The sequence below is a fragment of the Halyomorpha halys genome, unplaced genomic scaffold, assembly GCF_000696795.3.
Source record: "Halyomorpha halys isolate HHAL.00 unplaced genomic scaffold, Hhal_1.1 Scaffold373.1, whole genome shotgun sequence".
NCBI classification, from domain to species: domain Eukaryota; kingdom Metazoa; phylum Arthropoda; class Insecta; order Hemiptera; family Pentatomidae; genus Halyomorpha; species Halyomorpha halys.
Genome location: NW_027109386.1, coordinates 761351 through 788119, shown reverse-complemented (window position 1 = coordinate 788119; position 26769 = coordinate 761351). Strand labels below are relative to the sequence as shown.

General features: G+C 31.7%; 1 protein-coding gene across 1 annotated transcript in view; it reads left to right on the top strand.

Annotated features, from left to right (window-relative positions):
- The window catches only part of LOC106681898 (neuropeptide SIFamide receptor), a 135274-nt gene that overhangs the window by 8422 nt on the left and 100083 nt on the right, over window positions 1-26769 (top strand). Inside the window, exon 2 of the mRNA XM_014422462.3 lies at window positions 25049-25148. Within this exon, the coding sequence (XP_014277948.1) occupies window positions 25049-25148 (100 nt within the window). The remainder of the gene's footprint in view (window positions 1-25048; window positions 25149-26769) is intronic.

Genomic DNA, 26769 nt, shown 5'->3' with positions numbered 1-26769 from the left:
AGTAACAATAATATTGGTATCATTTGGTCGCATCAGTGCATATTACTTCTTATACAGTTCCATAGCCAATTTATTTTATTTCCCTCAAGAAGTGTTACTTATTCGCTTGGAACTCCCAGCGTGAAGATATGCCGAATAAAACATATATTAATTGGATAACAATATCAATTTTTTAAACAACTAAATGAATATAATATACCAATTTTTTTTTATGATACTTGGGACTCACTACCAAACATTTTGTACCAGAATGCAAGGTGTAGCATACATTTTAGAATATTATATCTCATATTTTAGCTTACACAATATATAAAGCAAATATATTTTACTTGACACGCACATATTTCGAAAACGGCTTCTATGATCTTACGAGAATTCATTAATTTTAAAGTACATAGGTAGTGACTTTTTCAATAGAAAGATACATAAAAAAAAAATAAGTGAAAAACAAATAAAGAATATTGAAATAGTTAGTATATTCTAATGACCCATTATTTGACAGACGTTTGATCATGTTCTCTTTTACTTGTTTCAAGAACAAGATGAAACGTTGAGATCAGTTAATCAACTCCAAATTTTTATTCAAATTGTTTAGATCAGAACTGTGAATATTGAAGAGCTTTTCTTTAACGTTTTCATAGAATAACCCTATTAAGTTTTTAGTTTGTTTTTTTTATGATATATTTGTCATGAAATTGTCACGGTTATATGCTTTAGTTGTAAAGTTCTTTTCACGAGTCCATACAATTTTCTGAATATCCGAACCGTTTTCCATTATTTCACTGTCGAAGATATTACAGAAATATTTTCTCCCCATCCCTGTTGACACTCGTACCTTTTTAAACAGAAATATTATTATTAGAGACGTTCCTCTAGTACATTAATACAAAGAAGGAATGTATTTACATGACGGAACTTCTGTAAAATCGAGCCGTGCGGTGTCACGTTCCCTCTAAGTCCACGTCCGACATTCCCTGAGAGCCGTCACTTAGCTTCGAGTTTCACTTGAGAGTTGGGCGGTGAGGGAGGTAGAGGGGGGAGTATTCCTCGGATCCTCATCATAACTTGGCTGGATGCCGCGGACCTCCACAAAGGCTTGGAATTCCAGGCGGCACAACCCCGTCTTTTAAATCTATTCTCCCCAGGTTATATGTCTAGTAGTGTCGTGTCTGGTTCGACATTCAAAGAATTAACTCAGTTATCATAGAGTAACTTGTATGGATTTATACCTTTGTTTAATATAATGAAAAGTACTGAAGTGAAGTACTTTGCAAGGAAGCGCTGTTTCTTAAACAAGGAAGTAAATCGTTCATGATCGTAAATCGTTCACGCGCTACCGTCAGGTTTTACCCAAATTAAGGGTACCCATTTTATGAGGCTGGGTTTTAAGGTTAACATGCTAGGGAGTTTATCTACGGTTTATCGACCTTTATTCGTACTTTTTTTATTTCATTCATATAATTGAACTCTGTTATTACTAATGTTTCATATTTCAAAGAACTTTTCACATACGAAAACAACTTACTCCAACATTTAACATTTACAATATCGATTATACTTTTTTTTTCTGGCAATATAAATTCACCTAAATATTTTTTTCTAGATGAATTTAAAACTAAACATTTGGCTTCTGAATGAATCATTTTGTCATCTTCCTTACTATCACACATAACAAATGTATGTATTATGTCCTTCAACTATGATTTAAGGTTTACTGTTTAACTTTAAAAGCTTACATCAAATGTTAAACACTGTCTGAATCAACGCGTCAACTTTTTTATACAAAGAGTTGCACCCATTACAATTATCATTAATTATTCTTTTTAAATTTAAATATTCAAAATCTCTATTGAATGTTCAGTCTAAACTATTAGATAGTGTGATCCATTTTTTAAACCATCAGTTTTCGTGCTGTTTATACTCTCTAATGTTAAAATGTTCAGTAAACTCAGTTCAGATCACATATTATTTGTAGGTTTTTATTTCCCATAACGAATATTCCTATTTAAAATGATATCAAGTTTATTAACTCTTTTTATATTTTCCACTAGCATTTATATTGGCTAGAATGTCACAATATATATAATTTTTAATATTTATTGAAGAAAATTAATACAATCTGCCACAAAATAATGCATGAAGTATTAGTATTCAAATAGTTATTAATACAATATATACAGAAATAGAGGAACAAGAGAAAAAAAAATGTGAATAATAACAATAGTACTCACTGAATGAAAAGAAAAAATTAAATATAAAGTAATAATAATAAAGAATGAATATCATCATTTACATAAACAAAAATATGAACCTATATCAAAAATTGAATAAAATAAAACAGATAGAAAAAAATAGTTTATACAATATAAAAAACATAATTTTTTTTTTTCAATTGTGGTCTTCAGCCCCCCTCCCCCAACATCTAATGCTATTAGACATTGCCTCGGTTGCCTTGGTGTCATTTATGCCTAAGATACCCAAATAATGGGGGTAAGTCTGAGGTTGCTGTAGACAAAGCAGTCAGAAAAAGGTCAGCTGTAAGCAATAAAATAAGTGACAAAATATGTCACTAGACAAGGAGCTTGATACATACAAAAGACAGTTTATTGGGGCGTGATAGAAACCTCCGCTGTTGAGAGTTATAAAGGTCGCTTACGAAGATGGTATTTTCCACAAAACGTATTTTTGTTTGTAAGAACATTAAACTAAGATTATGTTCTCTTGGAAGCCGTCAACTTTCCACTAGAGGATGCTTTTCACGTTCAATTCTTTTTGAAACTTTTAATAAAACAATAATCATTGAATTACCATAAGTCGATACTCTGAAATTATTTTTTTTTTTTAAATTACAATATTAATACTTAATCAATTAGTTCTGACTCCAATTTAAGATGAGAGATACTCTATACCAGAAGGCTTCGACAATGCGAGTTAATAGAGGTTAGGTAGCTGTTTATTAAATGGATTGAGAAGATATAGGAACTAGCCGTAAATCTATGGAGCATGGTAACTTCAATCCGTTGGGGACCAGCCTATCGGTTGTGAAGGGGATAACAAGTCTTACAGGAACTAGCAGTAGGTCCATGCAGGAAGGAAAATTCACTTTGCAGGGAACTATCCTACAATCGTGAAGAGAATAGCAGTCCTACAAGAACTATTTAGTTTAATTAGTTTTGAAGTTACTAAAAATCGTAGTGGGTATATTAAACGATATTGGATATTGGACTCATATATCGAGTATATTGAACCGCATCATTAGCATTCTCGTGCCAGATTAGAATCCGGCCTAGGCGATTTAAATCCTATTTCCAGGCAGTCTCTCGTAATAAGTCTCGACTTTCTCACCCTAGCTAGAATAGGTTTGTAGTCCGTAGGATAATCCGTCTTCCCTGTCTTAAGTTAAAGAACATAAGCAAGTTAAACTAGAGAAAAAAAAATATCCAGCATTTTATAATATTTTACAATTTTACTGATTTACTTTTTTATGCGCTGGCTATTCTACCATCCTATGATATCAGATCTTCTTGGGAAAAAAAAAGATCTCCTAATACTTAACCCTAAGAAGTTTAAGGAACTGGAAGTTGAACAGACAATGAAATGTACCGAGGCTGTAGAGTTGAACTGTAGAAAAGATTTGGCCAGGAAGGGAAGCTTGTAGCTCCAGTAACAACTAGTTCAAACTGAGTTTGGAAGTCACTCTCCAATCCGATCCTCCAGTTTACTAGTTTGTCTACCTAGCCAAAGTTGCCGTCCCAACTTAATACTTAGCTCAGGATATACCTCAAGAGAAGAAAGGGGTAATAAGGAAAAAATTATTTTAATATTTTTACAGTAATATTTGTCTGAGTATGCCTGTGTCTGAGTATTATTTTTTGTCTACATATTAAGCACGAATAGGAAGGTTAAGAAAACGTATATCTATTATTTAAATCTTTACTTTAGTTAATTATTTTCGAAGCGATAAGAGGTCGACCATGAGCCTTTAACTAAATGTATAAAAAGTCACACAACGATACTTATCTAGAGGGTGAAAAAGTATTATTTGTCTGAAAGTAGATATTTTTTAAGCGTACTCACTGAAACTATTCAAGAAAGATGTCATGTCAATAGGCGCACGACCCACAAGAACAAAATTAGTGTTTTATTGTGTTATCATCACAATCCATTTTCATAAAAAAAAAAAAAATTAATTACTGAGCTTCAAAAGGTTTTAAATCCTCTTATTTAATTTCTTTATTTTTTTTTAATTTACTCCTTCTTAAAGGCCACGTTGCTAAATGTTATCTTATATTCGTTGAAAGGAAAAAGATATATTGAATAGAGTGAGAGATAATAATAAAAAAATTAAACAAGAAAAAATATATATTTCAGATTAATTATACCGTAGGCTCGGTAAATGGAATAATTGCTGAAGTAATACTTTTAAGTAATATGCTTCTTATATTTTATAAGGAAGAGAATATAACTGACAGGAATCTCCGAAATGAATGTATCAGAATTAGCATATGTGGGCTGTAGGACAACTTGGCGATTTGTGACAAGAACGATGTTTCCAGCTTATCGGTTGGCAATATCTCGCGGTGATGAGGAAGGGCAATAAATATCAAAAAGCGAGCTGGGAGGGGGGGTTGGGGAGTAGGCCCAACAGGCCACGAGGAGGGGGGGGTTGGGGAGTAGGCCCAACAGGCCACGAGGAGGGGGGGGGTTGGGGTCTTTGACCCCCACCGCAAGGGCAGCATATCTCCCTCATCTGTCCGGGCTGTCCCAAAGATTGTTTGTCTCAGTTATAATTTAGCTCCTAGCTATCTCTTAAACGGCGGAAAACACACACAGCTCAACTGACTCCAGGCAATTACACACTTTTACGATGTCTATCTCGGGGAGGGGGGTGCCTGCGTACCGGAAGTCGTAAAGAATATCCGATACCGAGATAGGAAGTAAACAATATAGATTGGAAAGATTCATCCCACGTGTTGCCGAATTTATATCATAAGATACACGCGTGCCAAATAAAAGCAATCACTTGGGTGGAGGGCTGATTAAACCATGGGGTACATCTCCAGTCCGTAAAAGAGTTGAGAATAATTTTTATTTCATAAACAGTGAAACCTTAATTGTAGGTTCAGCAGTTTCCATTAGATTCGCCAATTTTTTTTTTTTTTTTACGTGGTTTGGAAAATAATATCGTTTTTGAATAATTGTATCTCGGAAACAATTTTACGTGAATAGCTCACGTTTTAGAAAATTTACTCTAATTCAAATAATGTGTTTTGAAATGTAACAGTACTGAAGATAGTTTTAATAATATGAATCTTGTAGCGTTTTGGAACAGCCGCCAGTTATTATGGCTTGGTTGCCAATTCTGATATTTAGTTTTCATTAAAGAAATTAAAATTGGGGTGAAATAACTTCCTTTTCCTCGTTTTAATGTTTAATAATAAGTAAATTCACCTAAATATTTTTTTCTTGATGAATTTAAAACTAAACATTTGGCTTCTGAATGAATCATTTTGTGATCTTCCTTACTATCACATATAACACATGTATGCATTTTTTTTAGGTTTACAGTTTTTTTTTTAATATTTATTTATTGCTATTTACAACTGTCCATTACAATACATTTAGTAAATCTGATCTAAGTTAATTTGGAGTGTTATGACTCTAATGACATTTTACATTAGCTGGTCTCGTGGCCATCTTCTTTTCAGGTGCCTCGGAGGATTATCAGGAATGGAAGAGGATGCAAGATTAGAAACTAGGAAAAATGAACTTTAAATTGTAATCTGGAGTTTTATCTCTAATGTTGCATTTTAATTTTAATTTTAATTTAATTTTAGTTTATTTTATTGAAATCCTCTAATTATATGCATATATCGTCAAATATTTAAAATAATATTTGCTAATTGTACCGAGATACAAATTCATAATATGTTGGTCGTAAAATATGGTTTCTTATATTTATTATTTCTTTTTCTTTTTTAGCTACACCGAATTCTTTAGACTTGCTTGTATGGGTTTTTAAAAGAATTTTGGAAAATTGGTATTTTATGCTGATACCAAATTATGGTGTAAGGTAATTAATAAATGTTTTAATATTGTAAAAGTTTTTATTTTTCAGTTACCATGTTTTACGACTGAATGACTTATTTGATCAGCTGTTAAAAAAATTCTGGTTAATAAAACATTCAATTGCATACAAATCCAGCCTCCACTGATCAAATATTAATTTAAAGTGTACTTTGAACGGTGACCGTTTTTAATAAATTATAATAATGAGAAATCTATAAATTAATAAATAAATTAGTTATTTTTTTATTGATTGATTAATAACTAATAATCAACTTAATTGGTGAGTATTCTATTCATTTTCATATTGATGTTTGATTAATTCCTCCTGATCTTCCAATAATGATTAATAAATTTAAAGTAAATGTACACCATTGTAGTAAAGGTTTGCGTGTCCTACCCTTAGAGGTAACTTTTTTTTCGGCTAAGAATCCTATTCTGTAGGATCTATATCTAAGTCCTATACTGCCTAACCATGGTTGGGGTTAAGTTTTTCATTTTGTGGGACCGCCACAAAATGAAAAACGTCAACGCCCCAGGCTGGGTTCGAGCTGGCGCCGCCAACAGATCTGAGATCGGCAAATCTGTGCCAAACCACCTGAGCTACAGACGGTCCGACAGGTCACTTTATATAAATAATAATTAATTTGATAGTTTGATTACAAATTTATATTTGTACCTACACGAAGAAAACTGTACAGTAATGGAAAGGGAAGATACAATGCCTGGAATCTGTTACATGAACCAGCAGATCGGAAGGGGTGATTTGAAGTCACTAAGATAAAGACAATTGTTTGCAGAACCATTAGGTCTTTTCAGTTCGGTTTTCTTTTGTCCGTTCTAAACATTGGCTACAACAGAACTATATCGCACAACCTAATCTTATAAAATATAACCTCGGATGGCTGAATGCATTGTATTCGATTATCATGTTTTTTTCTGATAAATTTTCAAGGTCAAGTCGATCAACTTATGCCGTATTTTCATAACTTAGTTCATATTTTTTTCAAGCGAGGTGCTCGGTCAGTTAGGATCTGGGTCGATCGATATCTGCGAGATATCGATGTGAGTTTCTAACTGATCTACAACTTAAAAATTCTTCATTAATTAATAATCTTCATTTCCGAAGGTGCAAATCATTTTGGCGACTATACATCTCCTTTTGCCTACTATGAAATTATTCGCCTATTAAATTCCTATTACGCCATAAAATAATAATCTTTCGGTTCTTAAAATTAAGGGATGATTTACTTTGAATCCAATAAGAAGCAATGATAGCTTAAAACAGATTCGTAATAAATGTATAATGTCTCGATCTTAATTCCAAATTCTACTCATAACATTTTGTTTTTCTAACGTACTCGTTGAAATTCAAGATTCGATGCATTTGTCATCTGTAATTAGGTTTAAAAACAAAATCTGTGCTCAGGGATACCCAGCAGAGTGCATGGCGCCTTAATTTTTTTTTGGGTGGGGAGATACACATATATGAGGGGCTATGCATTTTAGAAGGGGACCATATAAATGTAAGATTTTAATTTAAGGGACCTAAGAAACAACTTCCGAACAAAGGAACTTCTGCCTGTTTTACATAAATACAAAGAACAAAATATATTAATCAAGTTTTAATTTCAATTATTTATGTATCAATTATAGTTTTTTAAAATCAGCTAGCTTTTATAACAATTGCAGTAGCCTCAAAACTTTATTTATTGATAGATATTACAATCTGCCACACTCTTGTTGGCAATGGGTAATACTGATGACTGATCACATTCATACTACAATAAAGTAACATAAAAATCAATAAAATCTCTCTTAATATATACAAACAGAAGGATAACAAAAATGTCCATGAATAAATAAATAAAATAAAAGAATGAAATAATGAAAGAAAGAAAATAATCTCCGTGTGAGGGGTAGAGCAGAGCTCTTTGAGATTCCAGCGCATCCCTCTCACCGCATCACTGGAGGCCAGTGGAGGCTAAGCAAGTGTGCTATTATACTACTCATTATTAAATAACGGATTAATACGAAATACTGAAGACTTTTGTGAATAACTCAATGAGAAAAAATAAAATATCCCATTTAAATGCAAATATTATATCCTCCATCTAAATCGTAAAATGGCTGAATAAAACTTCAAATTGGTAGCAATTTTGAAACAGAAATTCAGATTTTAATGACGTGTTTCGAAGATCATCTTGGGACATTAGTGCCAAAGATGAAGAAAAAATCCCAGGAGTTTTGGAGAAACTCCGCTCACACAGACTCACTCAATTCTACTCCATAATAAAACAGATGTCAGTATTATAATTGCAATATGACATTTAGACACATCTTTCAAGAATGACTATACTTCACTCCACACCTCAATATTTTTGTATTAAACCCGGTTAGTTATTTGTTTTTCTAATACTTATTATAAACTTGTGTACTTTACATAATATGGTTTAAAGTAAGACTATTTGTTCCTGTTTTAATTACTGTAAAGTGACAATGAAGAATAATACTGTTGTAGCATAATATCACATTACTCTCAGAAGCTTATACTTAAGTAGCAATTAATGTTGTCTCAAAGACGGGTGATAAGTCAAAGATTTTTGGACTGACCACACATTAGGAGTTCTTAACATTTTAAACAATATTATAATTTTCAAATATTAAAAAACTATCCTGAGTAGGAAACAGTTGCAGAAGATAATACCTGAAGTTATATAGCCAAAGGTTCGCGAACGCTTTGGCAGAGAACCTCAAAGAGCTCTATTAGGAGCTGTGCAAACTACAAGAACTGATTACTCCAAGACGAGAGAAGCCAATTAACTCCTTCTGCCATATCAACCCCTTTTGTCCTTAGTCTTTCACCTTCCTCCACTTCGAGTGGGTAGTTTATGCTAAGCTTTTTAACCTCTTCTTCAACTATATAGTTTTATTTGACAACTTTCATAAAGTTTTCTAAAAAAACTATTTTTTGTGGTTTCATTGGAAAGTTTTTGCAGTTTATCATATAGCGAATAATTAAATTTTCTTTCATAGGTAATTTTTTTTTAAAGTATTTACTCTATTAGAGACATTTAATAATACCAAGCAAAAATCAAATAAGAGGGTTTAGGGGATTCAACAAATATTCATATTTTCAATGGGTCATTAATTCTTTAATGACTCAAAAATTAAGGTAAATGATGCTAGAAGATGCAAAAGGGTATTATCTGATGAAACATTCTTCTCGAAAGGGCAGCTGGAAGATCGATAAAACAATAACGGAAAAAATACCTAATGTGGAAGAACAGGAACATCACCACATTCATAAAATAAAATAAAACATGGACAGATTTTTTTTTTCAAAAAGGTGAAAAGTGATTCAACTATTATTTATTAAGTATTTCATTAATAGTTTTTTTTTTTACTACGCCAAAGGAGGCATTTCTGCCATTTTGTTTCGTACAGCCCAGTAAAGTTTAGTAATGTAAAGTTTAGTAATGTAACTCCCGTCTGTAGTCAAGTCCGCCATTGCCGCACATGCAAATATGTGATCGCCAGTCATCTCACCAACTCCACATAGGACGCAGTCCGAAGATTCAGTCACTCCTATTCTCTACAGGTGGTGCCGCAAATAGTCATTTCATTAATAGTTGAGAAACGTGAACATTAAAAATGGTGGGGGGAGTAGATAACAGCTGAGACCTACAAAAGACACTTTTCTAACATTAACTCAAATTAAATAACTATTATCAACTCTCAATTAGGTTGAGCTGTAGAAAGACTTGGCAAGTGTAAAACTTGAAAAACTACTGAAAATCGTAAAAAATATTTGGACATGACAAATATTTATTGAAATTCATTCCTATCTTTCAACTTGTCAAGCCTATAAAACAACCCTACAATCTGAATTCATCTCATCTGTTCAAAAGAAGGCCACTGAAGGTGTACAAGTGTAGTTGTTGGTATCGCCAGTTATAGTATGTGACCTCAGATTAGTGTAAGATATTATTTATTTATGAAAAAGAGAAATACAGACTTTTCGCCAAACCATGTACAACTTTGGCTTCTATATAGAACTTGTCTCCTAGAGTATCCTTCGACAGCTATCACTATTGACCACTCTTCCACTAATGATTAACAACTGACCAACTAATGATGCTTATCAGTGACATGGGATTTCTTATATACATAAATGGGAGTGGTGAGATAGCTTAGAATTAGAGAAGAGAGAGTAGGAGGAAACTAGGATGAGGCGTTCACGGAAATCGGAACTGCATAATAATTCCCATGAACGAGCAGAACACAATCAATCTGTGAAGGATAAACAATTATCAACTTCAATAAATGGTGAAAAAGTAACTTGAACTGCCCAGAATTAGAATTGAGGAAATTTAAGTAACAAACTACACTGTTGGTTGTAGCCGGTTAGAAACCGGCCTGGAGGTTCGACTATATTTCAATGGCGGTCCCACGAAATGAAAACGACCCCTCCCCCCATGGTAAGAATAAGGAGTTCCCCTTTAAATTGGGTACCTCGTATGTCAAAAATAACTAGGAAGGGTGTGATAAAAAAATAATTAAAAAAGTAACAAAACATACCCTGTCCCGTCGAAGCCATGAATACTGAGTCTTAGGTGTTTTTACTAATTTTTATCAGATAAATATTTAAACATTTTTTTTTTTTAGATTGATAGGTTTATTTATTGATAGATATAACAATCTGCCACACAGTTGTGGGCAATAGGTAATAGTAATGAATGATCTCATACATACTAAAATAAGAATAATAAAAATAAATAAATTTAAAAAAATATATAAATAAAAAAAACTCTCTTAAAATATATACAAACAAAAGAATAGACAAGATGAACATAATCAAACTATCTGTATGAAAAATAAAATAATATATATAATATTTACACAATCGACCTGAGGATCCCTGAACACACTCTATCCCCCACGTGTGAGGGGTAGAGCAGAGCTCAAGAGATCCCAGCACATCCCCCTCGCCGCATCACTGGTATTTAAACATTAATATCATTAAATGAAAGCATTTATAAAACCACAAGTACTATATGATAACTTCCGGTTAAGCTTTTCGATACAGAATGCTAAATATGTTTTCATTTGGTACGTTGTGAACTGGGTCTCATCATTTTTTGTAATATTTGAGTTGGGTTATAATAATGAACTTTATATACTTCTTTATTTTTTGTTCTAGGCTGCAAATTAGCCTATTAGTTGAATACCCGTGATTAATACAGAAGATTAATTTTTTCTTTCTTTCTAAATTTTCTTAATCTAGTTATAATTTTTTTTTCTTGCACATACTAGAACATTTCTGATTTGTATTCCATTGAGAACATGTTAAGCCTGCTAGAGGGTGAAAGGGAGCGAAAGCTATGTCATTCACGAGGGCTGAATGACAAGCAGCCATGAATGAGATATGCGGGCGAGAATAAGCGATTGTAATATCGCAGAGTGGAGAGGTACCCCAGCTGCCCACTCTGACGCCCAGCCCTACATGTCAACTACTATGGAGGGGGGAGGGTAGCAACAGATTTCTCTTATCAAAGGGTGGTCTTTTATAATAAATAATCCAATAAAATATTCGTTGAATCTATGTCTGTATCATACCTATATTTTTTCAATATATTAAAAGTGCTTAAAACCTACATTGGTACAAACCTTCAATAAATTTTGATATTTATAAAATTTGCCTTATGTTACCATATTTTTTTTTTTTTATAATTCATTTTATTTATTGATAAATAATTCAATTTAATGCAACATTGGGCAATAAGTAATAGTGATAAATGATCACATTCATACCAAAATTTAAAAAATACACATAAATAAAATCTTAATATGTGTATAAGCAGAAAGATAAATAAAATGAACATCAAACTAAGATATAAATTAAAGTAGTAAAGGTAAAATAAAATAAGTAAAATTTTGTACTAGTATAACAATAAAAATAAGCAGTAATCAAATTTATACTAATAATTATGTAATATCAAGAACGATATTTAGGTTTTTGCTAAAAATCTTTTCTTGCCAAAAAGTCCACAATTTCCATAACTATCTCATATTTGGTGAAATATCATTAAAAATATTGATTTAGTGAAGCGTCCATACGGATGGAATTTTACGTAAAATTATTTAGCTTTCATTTATGAATTAATGCTTAGTCACATTGGTTCTCTTAAAAATTAAGATATTGAAGAATCAATTTCTATATTTATTTTTAATACTTACAAAAAAAAATATATCTAAAATATTTAAAGCCTATGTAAGTATAAAATCATCATTTATTTTGAATTCAAAATCATAATTAATAATTTCATTATTAAGCACTATTCAATTGACATCTCTGTTTCAATCTAAAAACCTGCAAAGTGGAGCGAAACTTAGGTTAGTAATAAATAGTTTTCTTTTACTATTTATAGTACAACCTATAATTATATAGCACAACCTATAAATATATATAAAACCTAATATACCTTTATTGTCCGCCACCCGGACTCTCTTCCTACAATCTACTTCATACGGTCAACTGTCTTCTTCTATCATTAGTTATGGTTACTTACAAAGTTTGTTTTTGTAAAAACTAGAACGATTTTATGCCTTTTAAGCGAATCTTCCAAATTTTCAATCGTATATAATCAACTCAAAAACTATGCCTGTGACAGAATAACATGTCGACCACCTTCTAAGATATAGAGAGTCAGTTTTTAAGTCCTTCATTCAACAATCAAGCATGATTGAGTAGAAGACTTTACAAGGACCGGGCGAAAAGGCAGAATGTAACCATTATGAGTAGAACAATATTATGAATCTTCTAAGTTACTGTTAGCTGTTACTTTGATTTCAGCTGACTGAGTAGATCAGCTCATCGAATGTATATATATATATATATATATATATATATATATATATGTGTCTGTACGGAAACCAATAAAGCCAGTCTGTTACAGAAGTTCAAGCGTGTTACATCTTATACCTTTTTCTGTTTTTTTGCTCCCGCCAATACTAAGCCAATACAAAGTTCTAATCAAGCATGTCATCAGCATTATTTGTAGTGCAAATTTCAAATAATAAAGTTCAACATTTACAATTATTCATTTAATTATATTTTTTCAAATTTCATTTTTTTTTTTTTGTGTATATTAACTTTCATTTACGATATTCAATGTACAGATTTTTTTCTCTCTATTTAAAAAAAAAAATTAAGTTGATTCTGTTACTCATTTAACAATTTAAGTTCCATATCAAACAGTCCACTCATTCATTCAAGGTCGCAAAACAACTGATGTTGCTTTAACTCTAGTCTATCTTAAAATGCATACAACGTGTACTATCTGTATAGTATAAGAATAAACAAAAAAAAAATAAAAAATAACGAAAGTAAAGATGAATTATTACCTCCCACGACTTAATTAACTTAAGCACACGAAGACCCTGTCCTTTATGATAATAGACGCCTAGAATTTCGACACAGGGCCAAAGCAGACAGTGACTGGCGGGAAGCGGAGGGTTGTCATCTCATCCTCCAGAGCAAACAGATCTCCTGAGGACGCTCTTACCCAACAGCACTCCATGTCTTGAGCAACAGGTTCGTCCTCGGTCGACCGCCCCCTACGCACTATCTTGGAGTAATTTTATCAAGTCAGATAGTCTTTTAAAATCTTACATAGGTTTGGTATTAGGATTAAATCAATTATTAATTATGCTTGGCATAATCGTGATATATAAAATTACATGTTGATGTTACATGAAACATGCTTGTGTATATATATTTGAATAACTTCAAAATACTGCATCTGAACAGTCACCTCTGTCATCAGCCCTGATTTGAGACGAAACGATGGCTATTAATCCATAGCTTGTAAAGTCCTCTCAAATAGATGTAGTCTTCTTGAAGCTCCAAGAAGAAAACAATAACTGACTCGGATCTGAGAATTTATTTGGATGATGTTAACGATAGAAGCATAAACGTAAAATCAAAATAAAACATTTAGAAATTATAGTAAAAGTAGATTTCTAGATAAAATCAAATGAGTAAACTAAATAATGAAAATAAATTAAATTTACTAAATTAGTAAGTATGTATAAAATAAAATACTGAGCACCTGCTACTCCGACATGGTACAAGAGCCGGGAAGAAAAAAAGTCAGTTATGTCATCCCAATTCTTGATTACTTTAATGAAAACTATGTATAATTACTAGTCGAAGCTGATGAGTCTGCCAAGTATAGGTAGGGGAATAAAAAATGGCCGCTGTTTTAAAACCTTTCACTCGGTGCTCTATATCTTAAAAACTACCAACAACACTAGAAAACCTAAGAGCACATTATTTAAAGAAGAGTAAATTTGCTGAAATATTAGCCCTAAAAGAGCTATTTACGTCCAATAGTTCGCGAGAAACAGCTTTTTAAAAAGCAAAAAATCTACTGAAAGATTAGTTATTAGTTAATTTATTTTGAGAAATCTATATCTCAGGAACTATGTGACGTACAGATGTCTAATAGCACTCAAATTAAAGCTAGTTTAATGGACTATAAAGAAGTTTCTGACCTTTACCTTAGTAGAAATAGTAGTTTTCATGGTATTTGCTAAAATAAATTTATTTATAGTTGTTCGGACAATAAATTTGATTTATGATAAACTTAATTTCAGAAACCATTGGACGTACTGATGTCTGCCAGCGCTCAAATTAATAATTAAATTTACTACAAAATAGTTAATTATGTTTATCTTTGTAGGAGTAGTAGTTTTTATAATATTTGACAAAATAAACACACAACATGTTAATTTCTAGTTGTTCGTATAAAATGTTGGATTTTCGAAAAAATATATTTCTAGAACTATAAGACGCACATATGTCTGCCAACACTCAAAATAAATGAAATTGAACTTACTATAAAGTAGTTTATGACACTTTTCTTCGGGTAGGGGTAGTAGTTTTATGATATTCACTATAAATAACTATAAATCAATTTATATTAGCAAATTTCATGAAAACTATTACTCCTACGAAGATAAACATCATAAACTACTTTATAGCTCATTAAACTAGATTTAATTTGAGTGCTAATAGACATCTGTAAGTCAAATAGCTTAGGAGATATCGATTTTTCAAAATAAATTCACTAACTACCGATCTTTCAGTACATTTCATACAACATTTTTATGATATGTTGCTTTTTAAAAAGCTATATCTCGAGAACTATTTAACATAAACAACTCATATTTTAGCAAATTTGCTTATCTTTAAATGACGTTCTCTTAGGTTTTCTTGTGTTGTTCCTACTTTTTAAGATATTGAGCTCCGAATGAAAAATTAGTTTTTTTTTATCTCTTTCAAACAGCCGCCATGTTTTATTCTCCCCACCTATACTTGGCATAATCAATTTTGACTATAAACTACACATAGTTTTCATTAAAATAATCAGAAATTGGGGTGAGATAACTGCCTTTTTTCTCCTCTTGGGCTCTTATTAGGACGTTGTACAAACAGCGTTTATTGACAACTTTCAAAAGTTGATGTGTTTATTTATACTTATAATTATAATTTAATTGTCCACTATTCCTAGCGTGGCTCGACAATCCGGTGTCGAAACCTGGCCTGCTCCAGCGCAGCTTCCACCAATTGTCTCGGTCCCTTGCATCCGCTATCCAATTCCGAAGCATCAGCAACACCATCAGCCCATCCCAGCTTTGGTCTTCTTCTTCTCCTGGTACCATGGGGTGGCTCCATCTTGGAGGATCCTCACTGTCCATCCTAACTACGTGTCCTGCCCATTTCAGTCTTGCAAGGGAGTAGAGAAAGTTTTAATTATATTTTTTATCGATCTTATTCGTAATATATTGTTGTAAAATATAGAGTTACTTCCATTGCTAGAGTTGTCCTGCATACTGTTCTAAAGCCAGTAGGGCTGTCACGAAATAGGCCTAAACTATGGTACAATCAAAGTAATTTATCAAACACAAAAATTTAAAAAATAAATAATTAAGTTCCATAAATGGCTAGATTTTCCAAATTTCTGTATCGTGACATTTTATAACTAACATCAAAATCACTTTTTGTATATATTTTTTTGAATACAGTTGTAAATATCAATAAATAAAATTTTAAGACATGACAACAATCTGTGAAATGTGTCCTCTTTTTACGATAACTATTATCATTGACAAATTTCTATATATAATGAATGAAGACGCCCCTTGAGTAGCCCCAATGAATCAGTTACGATGGTTACTTTATAAATAAATCTTTGAAAAAATATAAAAACAATTTCATTAAAAAAAAAAAAGAACCTTTAATAATAAAAGAGATAAGGAAAAAGGTTTACCTGTCCCAGTAAATATTTCGCTTATTAGATCGGGAAGGTCCTGGTTTTAGAGAGGAAATTCTATCTTCACTCGTGACCTTTCCTAAGTTCCCCCTTTTTCCACCGGCCTGGTTATAAATATTTCCAACCCTTAGTGGCTTTATTAACCTTACATTCGGACCATCCTCTGAGTCTCTTCTATAGAAACAGGTATTTTATAAATTTTTGTGGCTTTACTAAATTCGAAAATGTGAATTATATGAATAAATATCACAATGTGAATTTATAACGTCGTTATATAGCAATAATAGAATTAAAAAGTAGTGATAATTTAATATTTTAGCAGCTACACCATAAGTAGTAATATAACAGATATTTTTGGTATAATTATATCAGGTTAAAATGGACTCTTGAACCGATTTCATGTCCGCCTGGACAACAAAATTAACTTATATATTAATTTGGGTTGTTAAGATCTCAATAGGGTGGATATGTGTTTTGAGATAAGTCTGGTCCTCCCGAAAAACGGTCCTAAATTCATTCCAATCTTGTTTTTCGCTCCCAACATTCCACACAATCCGATTTATTGTTTCCCAAGTCCTCCAATCCTTCATTTACAATCAGCAAAATTGAATGCTTGTTATTTTTGATATTTCGAAAGCCTTTGACTTACTTAAACATAAAATTCTCCTCTTTAAACTTCAAAACCTTTCTATATCACAGTGTCCGAAAGTGGGCCTAAATAGTGCGGCCATCGTTCCCAAACATAGCAAAACAATTATCATTCTTCTCTCTTTTTACTTTTATATTAACTACCTTCTGGATTCCATCCACTACTGACAATACTCCTTGTAGGCTTATTATTCCAAATTTACCTATTACTCCATCCCTCCGAGATACTTGAGACCATCCAAAAAAACAAGAAAACATAGATAGAACTCACGCATTGGAGTAAAACAACGATCTGAGATTGAATACTGGAAAAACTTATGCCATTCTCATCTGTTCCAAGCGCTTTCTCAATTCCAACCGATTCACTTCAACTCCATAATATAATAAACCTTTGACCAACACCTCCTCTAGAATAATCATCCTTCCCAGATCACACGCAAACTCGTAACTGTACTTTAACAACTCTTAAGATTCCATAATTCGATTACACAGAATACCCGCCAGCTCCTAGTATCCTATATTGTTTCCCCTCTTCTTCACTTCAAATACGATTGCTTGATCTACAAAGGGCTACTTGCTGGAGTTGAGACTGAATAGACATATGAATCGCTTTGTAAGATTTACCTTCAGGTTTCCCAGGCATTAAGTATGTCAGTTATACCGAGCTGAATTGGCTCTATCCTACCTCCCGAAGATAATTTCTCCTTGGTGTTTCTCTATTCCAGGTCGTTAAAAACATTAAACCTACCTATATCCTTGATCTCCTCTTTCTACGTTCATCCATCCTTTAATTAAACACCAGATCCCAATCGAATGATTTATAGATGCCCTTTCCTAGAATGCCCCTACCACCTCCTTCAGCAAATCTTCCGTCATATGTGCAACTTCCTTCTGGAATTCTCTACCCATTTCTATTCGTCAATCGTCATCCGTTCTTTTGTTTAAACATCACCTATTCCTTCACTTACAACAAGATCAAATCTCCGTTCTAGTGTGAACAATGTATCTAGCCACAATATTGATTACTACGATAAATAATTTAACTTAATGGATTAATGTAATTTTAGCCTGTGTACTGCAAATTTCTAAATATTTGCCCAGCATTTAGTCCTAATTTATGAAGCATGTATTTATTCTAAGGGGACTTTTGTTTAAGAAAAGAATTATTTTTTTATTCACCCATTCACGATTCCATAGCTATATATAAAAAAAAACAGCTAGGCGAACAACAGGTACACCGACCTAGATGTAAACTGAGACCAATTATCGAGCATGAGTGCAGCCACCCGACCCTGTAAATGCTGCCAGAGCTCCGTATTTTCGTCTCCTGGCTACCGGCAGGACCCTTTGTCGTTAATTAAAGTCCTGAAATACAGCTGGCAATCCTGATCCAATAACGGTAAATCACCCCGGACAGGAGACAATAACGTCACCTACCAGTCACCGGTCGGCTTCTTAGTCTCGAGGGCTTCGCCCATTCTGTCCCTTTTATTTATAGATTAGCTTATCTTAGGAAAACGGCATATAAGCAGTATAGTATATTAAATATATAGTATAATATCATACTATATTAAATGTATGACATGTAGTAGTTTTCATGACATTTGCTGAAGAAAATTAATTTCTTGTATGAACAAAATTTCATATGAAAAATTCATATTCATAAGCAAATATCATAAAAACTACTACCTCTACCAAGATAAACGTTATAAACTACATTATAGTAAATTAAATTACCTTTAATTTGAGTGCTGGCAGACATCTGAACTTTATGGTTCCAGAGCTAAAGATTTTAATATATCAAAAAAAAAACCAACTTAAAATCAACATTTTGTGTATTTATTTTAGCAAATATCATAAAAACTATTACTTCTAAGAAGATTAGTGTCATAATTACTTTTTAACATGTTTAAATAGTTTTAACTGGAGTGCTAATACATGTAAAATGGTTCCTGAGATAATGATTTCCCAAAATAAATTCACCATCTACTGATTTTGGTACATTTAATATGAAATGTTAATTTTTAAGAAAATGTACCTCAGGAATAATTGAATATAAATAGCTTTTTTAGAGCTCATATTTTAGAAAATTACTGTTTTTTAAATAATGTTCTGTTAAATTAGTGGTTTTAAAGATATGTAGTTCCGACTGAAAAATTAATTTTTATTAACATTTGGAATAGCGACCATTTTGTATTTAACCTAAATATCCTTTGTAGACTCATCAATTTTGACTAATAATTATGCATAGTTTTTATTAAAGTAATCAAAATTTTGGATGAAATAAAGGACAATTTTCTTCGCGGGCTAATATTTGTGAAATAGTTACTCCCTTATCAATACGGTTGATATTAGGGCAAAAACAGAGAGTTTTTCACAGATAACAGATAGCCTGAATATATATTATATATATTTCTGTAGAAATATAGAAAATTAAAAGTTATTTAGCCATTTACATTAGTTTTATCTTTAGTGTAATAGTCAGGTATATAACGGCGTTGAGGTTATAAACCGAGAAGGCAATTATATACAACTAACATTAGTTATTACGTAATCGGTAACGTATCAGTATTCAATTTTTTATTTATTTATTTAATGTAATTTACAACTGTACAAAATAATACAATAAGTAAATATGTTGTATGTTTCATATACACTTGAAAATATTGGTAAGGAACCAGCCATTAGTGGTACTTCAAACATTAATTTAAATTAGAAGGTCCCGTGGCCATCTTCTTTTCAGACGCCTCGGAGGATTGTCAGGGATTGTTAAGGATGAAATATTAAGAATTAATGGGTTAGGATGGTTAAGGAGTTTCGAATGAAAAGACCCATATCTGTTTTGGGCTAATTCTGCAACGAACAGGATGTTAAGGTATTCAAATTTAAAATGGAAAACTATTTTATAAATAAAATATGAAACCAAATAAAAAATTTCTCCTTACAGATTCCCAATAACAACTCAAGGCCGTCAAAGCTTTATACTTTGTTTTGGATATTGCCTAAAAGAGGAGATATTTCGAGGCAGAGATAGAGGCGATAGAAAATAGCTCTAACAAATATTATTCCTCTTATTGAACAGTGCCCATTATGGAAGCAATATCATCTTATATCGCGCATCGTTAAAACTGCACCCGATGAAATCACGATATCGATAAACATCGCCCCTTGCATTCGGATTCACGGTATTAAAAACAACTTTATCTTTCACAGCGGTCTTCCAATTTTTAATAACAATAGTTTTTATATTAAATGGTTTTACAGCCTTTATATGTAATTTGATCCTCGATTTTTTTTTTTTTAATATATTTATTATTATTCCTGGATAAGTGTCTGAACAGCATATTTGAATAGGCTTTATTACTGTTTTTCTTATAATTAATCGAGTTTTCTATCGAACCTCAATGTATCCACTTTGGAATAATTATTATTTAAAAATTATATTGGGAGCTACTCATATATGTAAGTTAATTTTTTTAAATATATATATTTATTACTTTTTATTTTTGTTTTTTTAATATTTATTAACCTTTTTCTTAATATTCAAATCTTATCATAATTAATACTTTTACATTTATTACATTTGGTTTAATGTATTTATTTTAATTTTATTTAATTTATTTATGTATTTTTTGTATGCACGTATATAGAATGCTATTTTGAATTTTAATTTAATATATGTATATAACAGTCTAAATTTAACTAGTGATTATTTTTTTCTTCTTGTGCATGGTTTTGATTATGTTCATTTTATTTATCCTTCTGTTTATATACATTTTGAGAGATATTTTATTTATTTTTTTTTTATTTTATTTTTATTTTATTTTATTTTAGTTATGGCAGATTGTGATATGTATGAATAAATAAAGATAAAAAATTAGGTTTATAAAAAAAACAATTTAATATAATTATGGACGACGATGTTAGGTTTTTATGTATATACATATATTTTACAATATTTAAAATGTTTATTATTTTTATACTGTTGACTACAATCCTGTTTTATGATTGTTAAAAAAATTTGGAAGGCATATTTGAGAAAGATAGACAATTTCAAAATCAAAAATAATATATTGTTTTAAATTTATATACATAAATAAACAATGATAAAAAACTAGAAAAAAATGAGAAATGTAAGGGAAAGAGAACAGAATACAATTGGAAAGCACAACATTTTTAATACATTGTTTTTCTAACTGGTTGCTGCTATGTGGCAGAGAAAAATTTAAATTTTGAAATAAATTGAAAGTTTTTGCTGTAAAATTTTAATTTGTCAGAAATATCAATACTTTTCGGAAGTGGAAATTGTCTTCTTTACCGTATTTCCATTAGTAGGTTAATTTTTAGGAAAAAATTTACTATTGTCATAACAATCATGGAAACATGAAAACATCAAACCGGTGGAACGTAAAAACCTTCTCGCCAAACGCGCACCGGTTTGGAACTAGTAAAATTTGTGTTAGAATATACCTTTTATTTTGCATTACTTTTCATTGCCTTCTACGATTTAATATTTCAAATTAAATTTTTTTTTCCAAACCTCTTTATTTTTTATATGGTTACATAATACATAATAATATAATGCAATACATTATACATATACAATTTACATTATATCTTGGTTTGCCGTATGGCATTATACGATGAGCATGGTCCGCTGAAGGCTATACATATATACATAAGGTTATACATTGGTGGCATGATAGCTGGGGGTAGTTAATTTTTCAATATCATTGTATAATACATCGATATTGCACTCAACGGAATTGTTTTCAATTTTTAATAAAATCCCTTCAAAGGTCATATTTATCTATAATTACTAACCAAAGCTAAAAACTACTCAACTATTTTTACATTTAGAAAATTCGTTATTTAGTCCTAGTAAGATTATTTCAATCAGGATCTACGACCTATCTCATATTAGAGACCATTTATTTGTACATTGATATACGTTCTTGATTAAATGCAACCAATTAACATGCAAATCGACGTTTAAAGTCGGATGTTAGATAAATTAATTTTAGTGAAAAAGATTGCCATAAAATCCCAGGCACATGTCTACCTAAATTACTTGATTTCAGTTTTGTTTAATTTTTTTGCTTCTGGGGTCTTCACATAGAAACAGAGAAACGTAAAGAAAATATCCCATTTAATTAAAAATTCCAAAGTTAGGCGCGCTATATCTAGAACTGAGTCAGAAAATCAATAAAAAATATAAAATTGTAGACATGTAATATCGCGACACTTTGTATAGAGGTGCAAGGGTCATACATAATTTTTTTTTAATTTATTTATTTAACGTGATTTACATCTGTACAAGTAATCAATACAATAAGTAAATATGTTGTATGTTTCATATACATAAATTACAAATTAAATCTGTACCACTACAACCTATGAAGGATTAGGGGCACAGTACTTTGTAAGGAAGTACTGCTACTAGACCAATGTTTGTGTAAGGAGGTGATTTGGTCAGAATCATGCTCGGCCGCCAGATCTTTATCAAATTAAGATTACCCATTTCATGAAGCTGTGTGGACCTTTGTGGGCTCCCGAAGCCATAGACACAGATACAGCGAAACAGAAAATAATTATCTGCCACAGATAGATTAAAACTGACACCTCAGTCAGTAGCAAAGTGCTTGATCACTGAACTCCGGCTTCATGCTTAAATTATCACTAATAAATATCATTATTTTTGTTATAACACCAAGTTTAGACTCCACCGAATGTTTTTCTTCTTTTTTTTTAATAAAGTAAGCATAGATTAATAATTATAATAATAAATTATTCAGTCAATTCGCTGAATATATTCAAATTAATATAAATCGAAGTTATTTTAATTCCTTTCAAAGCTATAGAGTATTGCCACAACCAACTATTCAATTCTACTTCAAAGAGATGTTATCACGACTCTGTGTCGTGAATAACCACCCGGATATAGAAGTGGAAGGGCTATATAGTACAAGGTAGCATGCTATACGGCTGAGGTGCGGGGCGTGGTGAACGTCTTCAGCTCTCAGCTGGAAGGCTGATGGACGGGTACAGGGCACTCGAAGGTTTCGGACCATTCTTCCGCCTCCAGGGTCGTCCTTGCCACGTGTTATCGGTCGTGTTTTGCCACTCCCACCGCCGGGTCAATGGTACCCAAATGACAGATGATGATAGACCCATGTTATCAAAGTTATCGTGCTGAGTATAGCAATGATGAAGCAATCACAAAACTACTTCACGTTTATAAGGCAAAGGAAAAGTATTATATCATTAGTTTTGGCATACAGTATCATCTAATTACCTTAGTTGATAACTCTTCCAATGCTCTTTTTAGAACTTTTCAACACACCCCTCTGAAATGTGAAATACGCGAACAATCGCATCAAACAAATTCGTATAGTTTCATATACTTTACAACACCATCCAAACACTTGTATATTCTTATAGCTAATGAAAAATACCCGCTTTACTTTTTAGACAGGTTTATTGAGTTTACATTGTTGTGATTCCTGAGATTAATTGATGACTGAACCTTTCATTCAGATTGTAACTTGTAAGCAAGGAAAGTGCGATTTTGAACAATTTTTTTACTATGTAAGACTACACAAAAAAATCTATACAAAACAATTCCGATCAATGGTTTTTCAAATTTAAATTTCAAAACTGAAATTTTTTGGAAAATTAAACGTTTAATACCAAAAGTTATTCAATTAATTTCAATATGTAAAATGTATCCCTGTTAAATGATTTTTACTAATCATCATTTTAAACAAACATTATCATACCTATATGAGATGTTCCCATGATATTTTTTTAATAATAATGTTTTAAAACTCAAATCGAATTTTGATATAAATTATATTTAGCAGTAAAGATGAGATTTAGATATGTTTCCGTTTACCTCTACCTTAAACAACTTTAAGCTTCTGACCTGACAAAATTGTGAAATTTTATATTATTATCAGAAAATTACTGATAATTTCACAGTTAATATCGGTGTGGATATCTGGTTCATGCACTAGTACCTAGTAAAAAATTTCATCTTTGAAAAAACGTCGCTTGTTAACTTTTACCAATAAACGTTCAAAGCTCAAAACTAGAAAAAAAATCTTTGTGGAATATTCCTTTCAAAGGACATATATTTTTTGTAGGTCATTATAAATACACTGATTTGTCTTATCTCCAATATTAATTTAACATTAAAATAAACATAATTAATTAATATTAAACAAAATAAATATAAAGAATACGTAGGTAATATTTGGGAATTCCATCCCAGGGACGGTTTTAATCACCCTCTCCATCTCTATTTTTCATTCTCTCCATATTCCTCTTCGTCTCTCTACATAATATTTATTTATTTAACCTTTTATTTATGAACTCTAATTTTTAATTCATTTTAAAAAATATTAAACCTTCAAAAATAAATTTAACAATTTTAATAATAAATTGTTAATTATTATTATTTTTGGCGCGATAGACCGTGGAGGTGCGTATCATGATGTGATTTTTATAGGGTGGGTTCATCACCCCCACGCCATTGGCTAATGGGCCTCACAAATGCCCGGGGGAAGCTGTGAGTGAGTATTGTGTAATTATATACTTGAAAAAATCCCGGATAGGACCGGGGACTCGTACTCGCAACCTTTGGGTAGGCAGACGTTACCCGTCTGCTATCGTCACCCCTATAATAAATATAAATTGTTGATAAAACTGAATAATAGGCTCAGCACAAAGGGTATACTATACCCGCAATGCAGTATTCATACATTTTCATATTGATTTAACTTAGAAATGGTGAAGAGGTAAGAGCTACATAAAAACCGCAATGTATTTACAGAGACACTTATATTTTAGGCTTATATTTTATTATATACCCACTTTATTTAAATATTTTTGCTAACAATGTAGGTGTAAATACTTCATAAACAATTGGATTATTAATTATTCTTATTGTTATTAATAATAATTGTTGCTAATATAATTCATTTTAATTTCAGCATGGGTGATGGGCTGGTTGATGTGCAAGACCGTTCCGTACGTTCAGGGAGTATCTGTGACCGCTTCCATTTACAGCCTCATAGCGGTGTCTCTAGACAGGTAAGCCCTTATATTAAGTTTATATAACCATTTATTATATATTTGTGATAAATTAAAATCATATTTTATTAACGAAGGAGTTGTTAGAATACTCACTGTATTTACACATACAAGAATGTAAATTATATATCAGCATAAGACGTGATACTTTGCCCTTTTGGGGACTTGGATACAAGGACCGAATTGGAGGACAGTGCCATGGTAACGCGGAGGAAGACACAATAGATCCTGGACACCTGTTGTCCTGCCGGGACCTTCCCGACTGAAGAGGAATCGGAAATAGTGCCACCCCTCCTCTCCTCTTGTTTGTTCCCTTCCACTCATCCTAATGGCGCTGGCACAATATCCTTTTCACTCCCCCAGAATTTTCAATAGAAACTTAGGAATTTTATGTTCCGACCAATGTTACTATAACTCCATCTTTAAAATATTTATTCCATTTAATTTCAAGTTTTAATATTCCATTGTGTGTCGCCAGAGATGTTACAAATATTTTAAAAGAATCATATTTACGTTGCTTACACTTAAAAATCAATTAGGAATCCATAGTTAAATTATTTAATCTTCTTTTTACTCCATTCGTTCTTTCCTGAAAATTTCATGACCATCAACACCATCTATTTCGGGTAATATTTAATTTATTTTTTCTTCATTTATTTCTGGTATATCTATATATTTCCTATCATATTTCTTCCATTATATTGTGAGATCTTGAAAATTTAAGTACTGGTTCAGTCCATAAGCGTTTTTGATATTTGAGTGTTTAATACCAAACTATTGAGGTATGATGAAAAAGAGCGGACATTCCTGAAAGATCTAATCAAATCTTCATATTGTTATTACATTATTAACATTTTGGTGGCATCTGTTTGGTGATGAGATAGGAATAAAATCTAGGGATTAGGGTTTCTCTGGGATTTACTCCGTTTTTTATATATTTTTTAATTAATAGTTTCTTTACAGGGCTTACATCTCATATCGATTATCATCCATCTTTAATTGCTTATTTCTGAAGGAGTTAAACTTTTACCTCGCCCCAGGTGTGCGAGTGGTTCCTTTCAGATCAGTCGGCCAATTAATTTCCAGTTTTTTTTCCACTTTCTACTGACATATAGGGAATTATTTAACTGCTAATTAAATGTAAAACCCATTTTTAAAAAAATTAAATTTTACAAATTCATAGTTACCCCCTGTTACAACAATTGTGAGAGTGAGCCAAACCAGATGGCTTAATCAGCCCCCAAAGGCTTACTCGAAAACCGACCTAATGGAAGATGTGGTTGAAGAAGACTACGCTTGAGGTAGCTGGACGAATTGGAGATTTTCAAGATCTTAAAAAAGATGGCCTTTAAAATGGTGGATACTTACCCGGGGTAGGATGGATTGAAAAGGATAGGAAAAGCCTAGGTTCTTGTAGGACCACTAAATAAATATGTAAATACTTAGGTCCATCGTATTGTAATAACATGTAGAAGTCCAAATACTAATCAGATGACTAAAATTGTACAAACTAATGGAAATGCAGAAGAAGAGAGAAATACTTTATTCATATGTGCTGCCTAAATACATTAGGTTGCTATCTTACACAGCATACTTATCAATCCTTAATCGGACATATTTA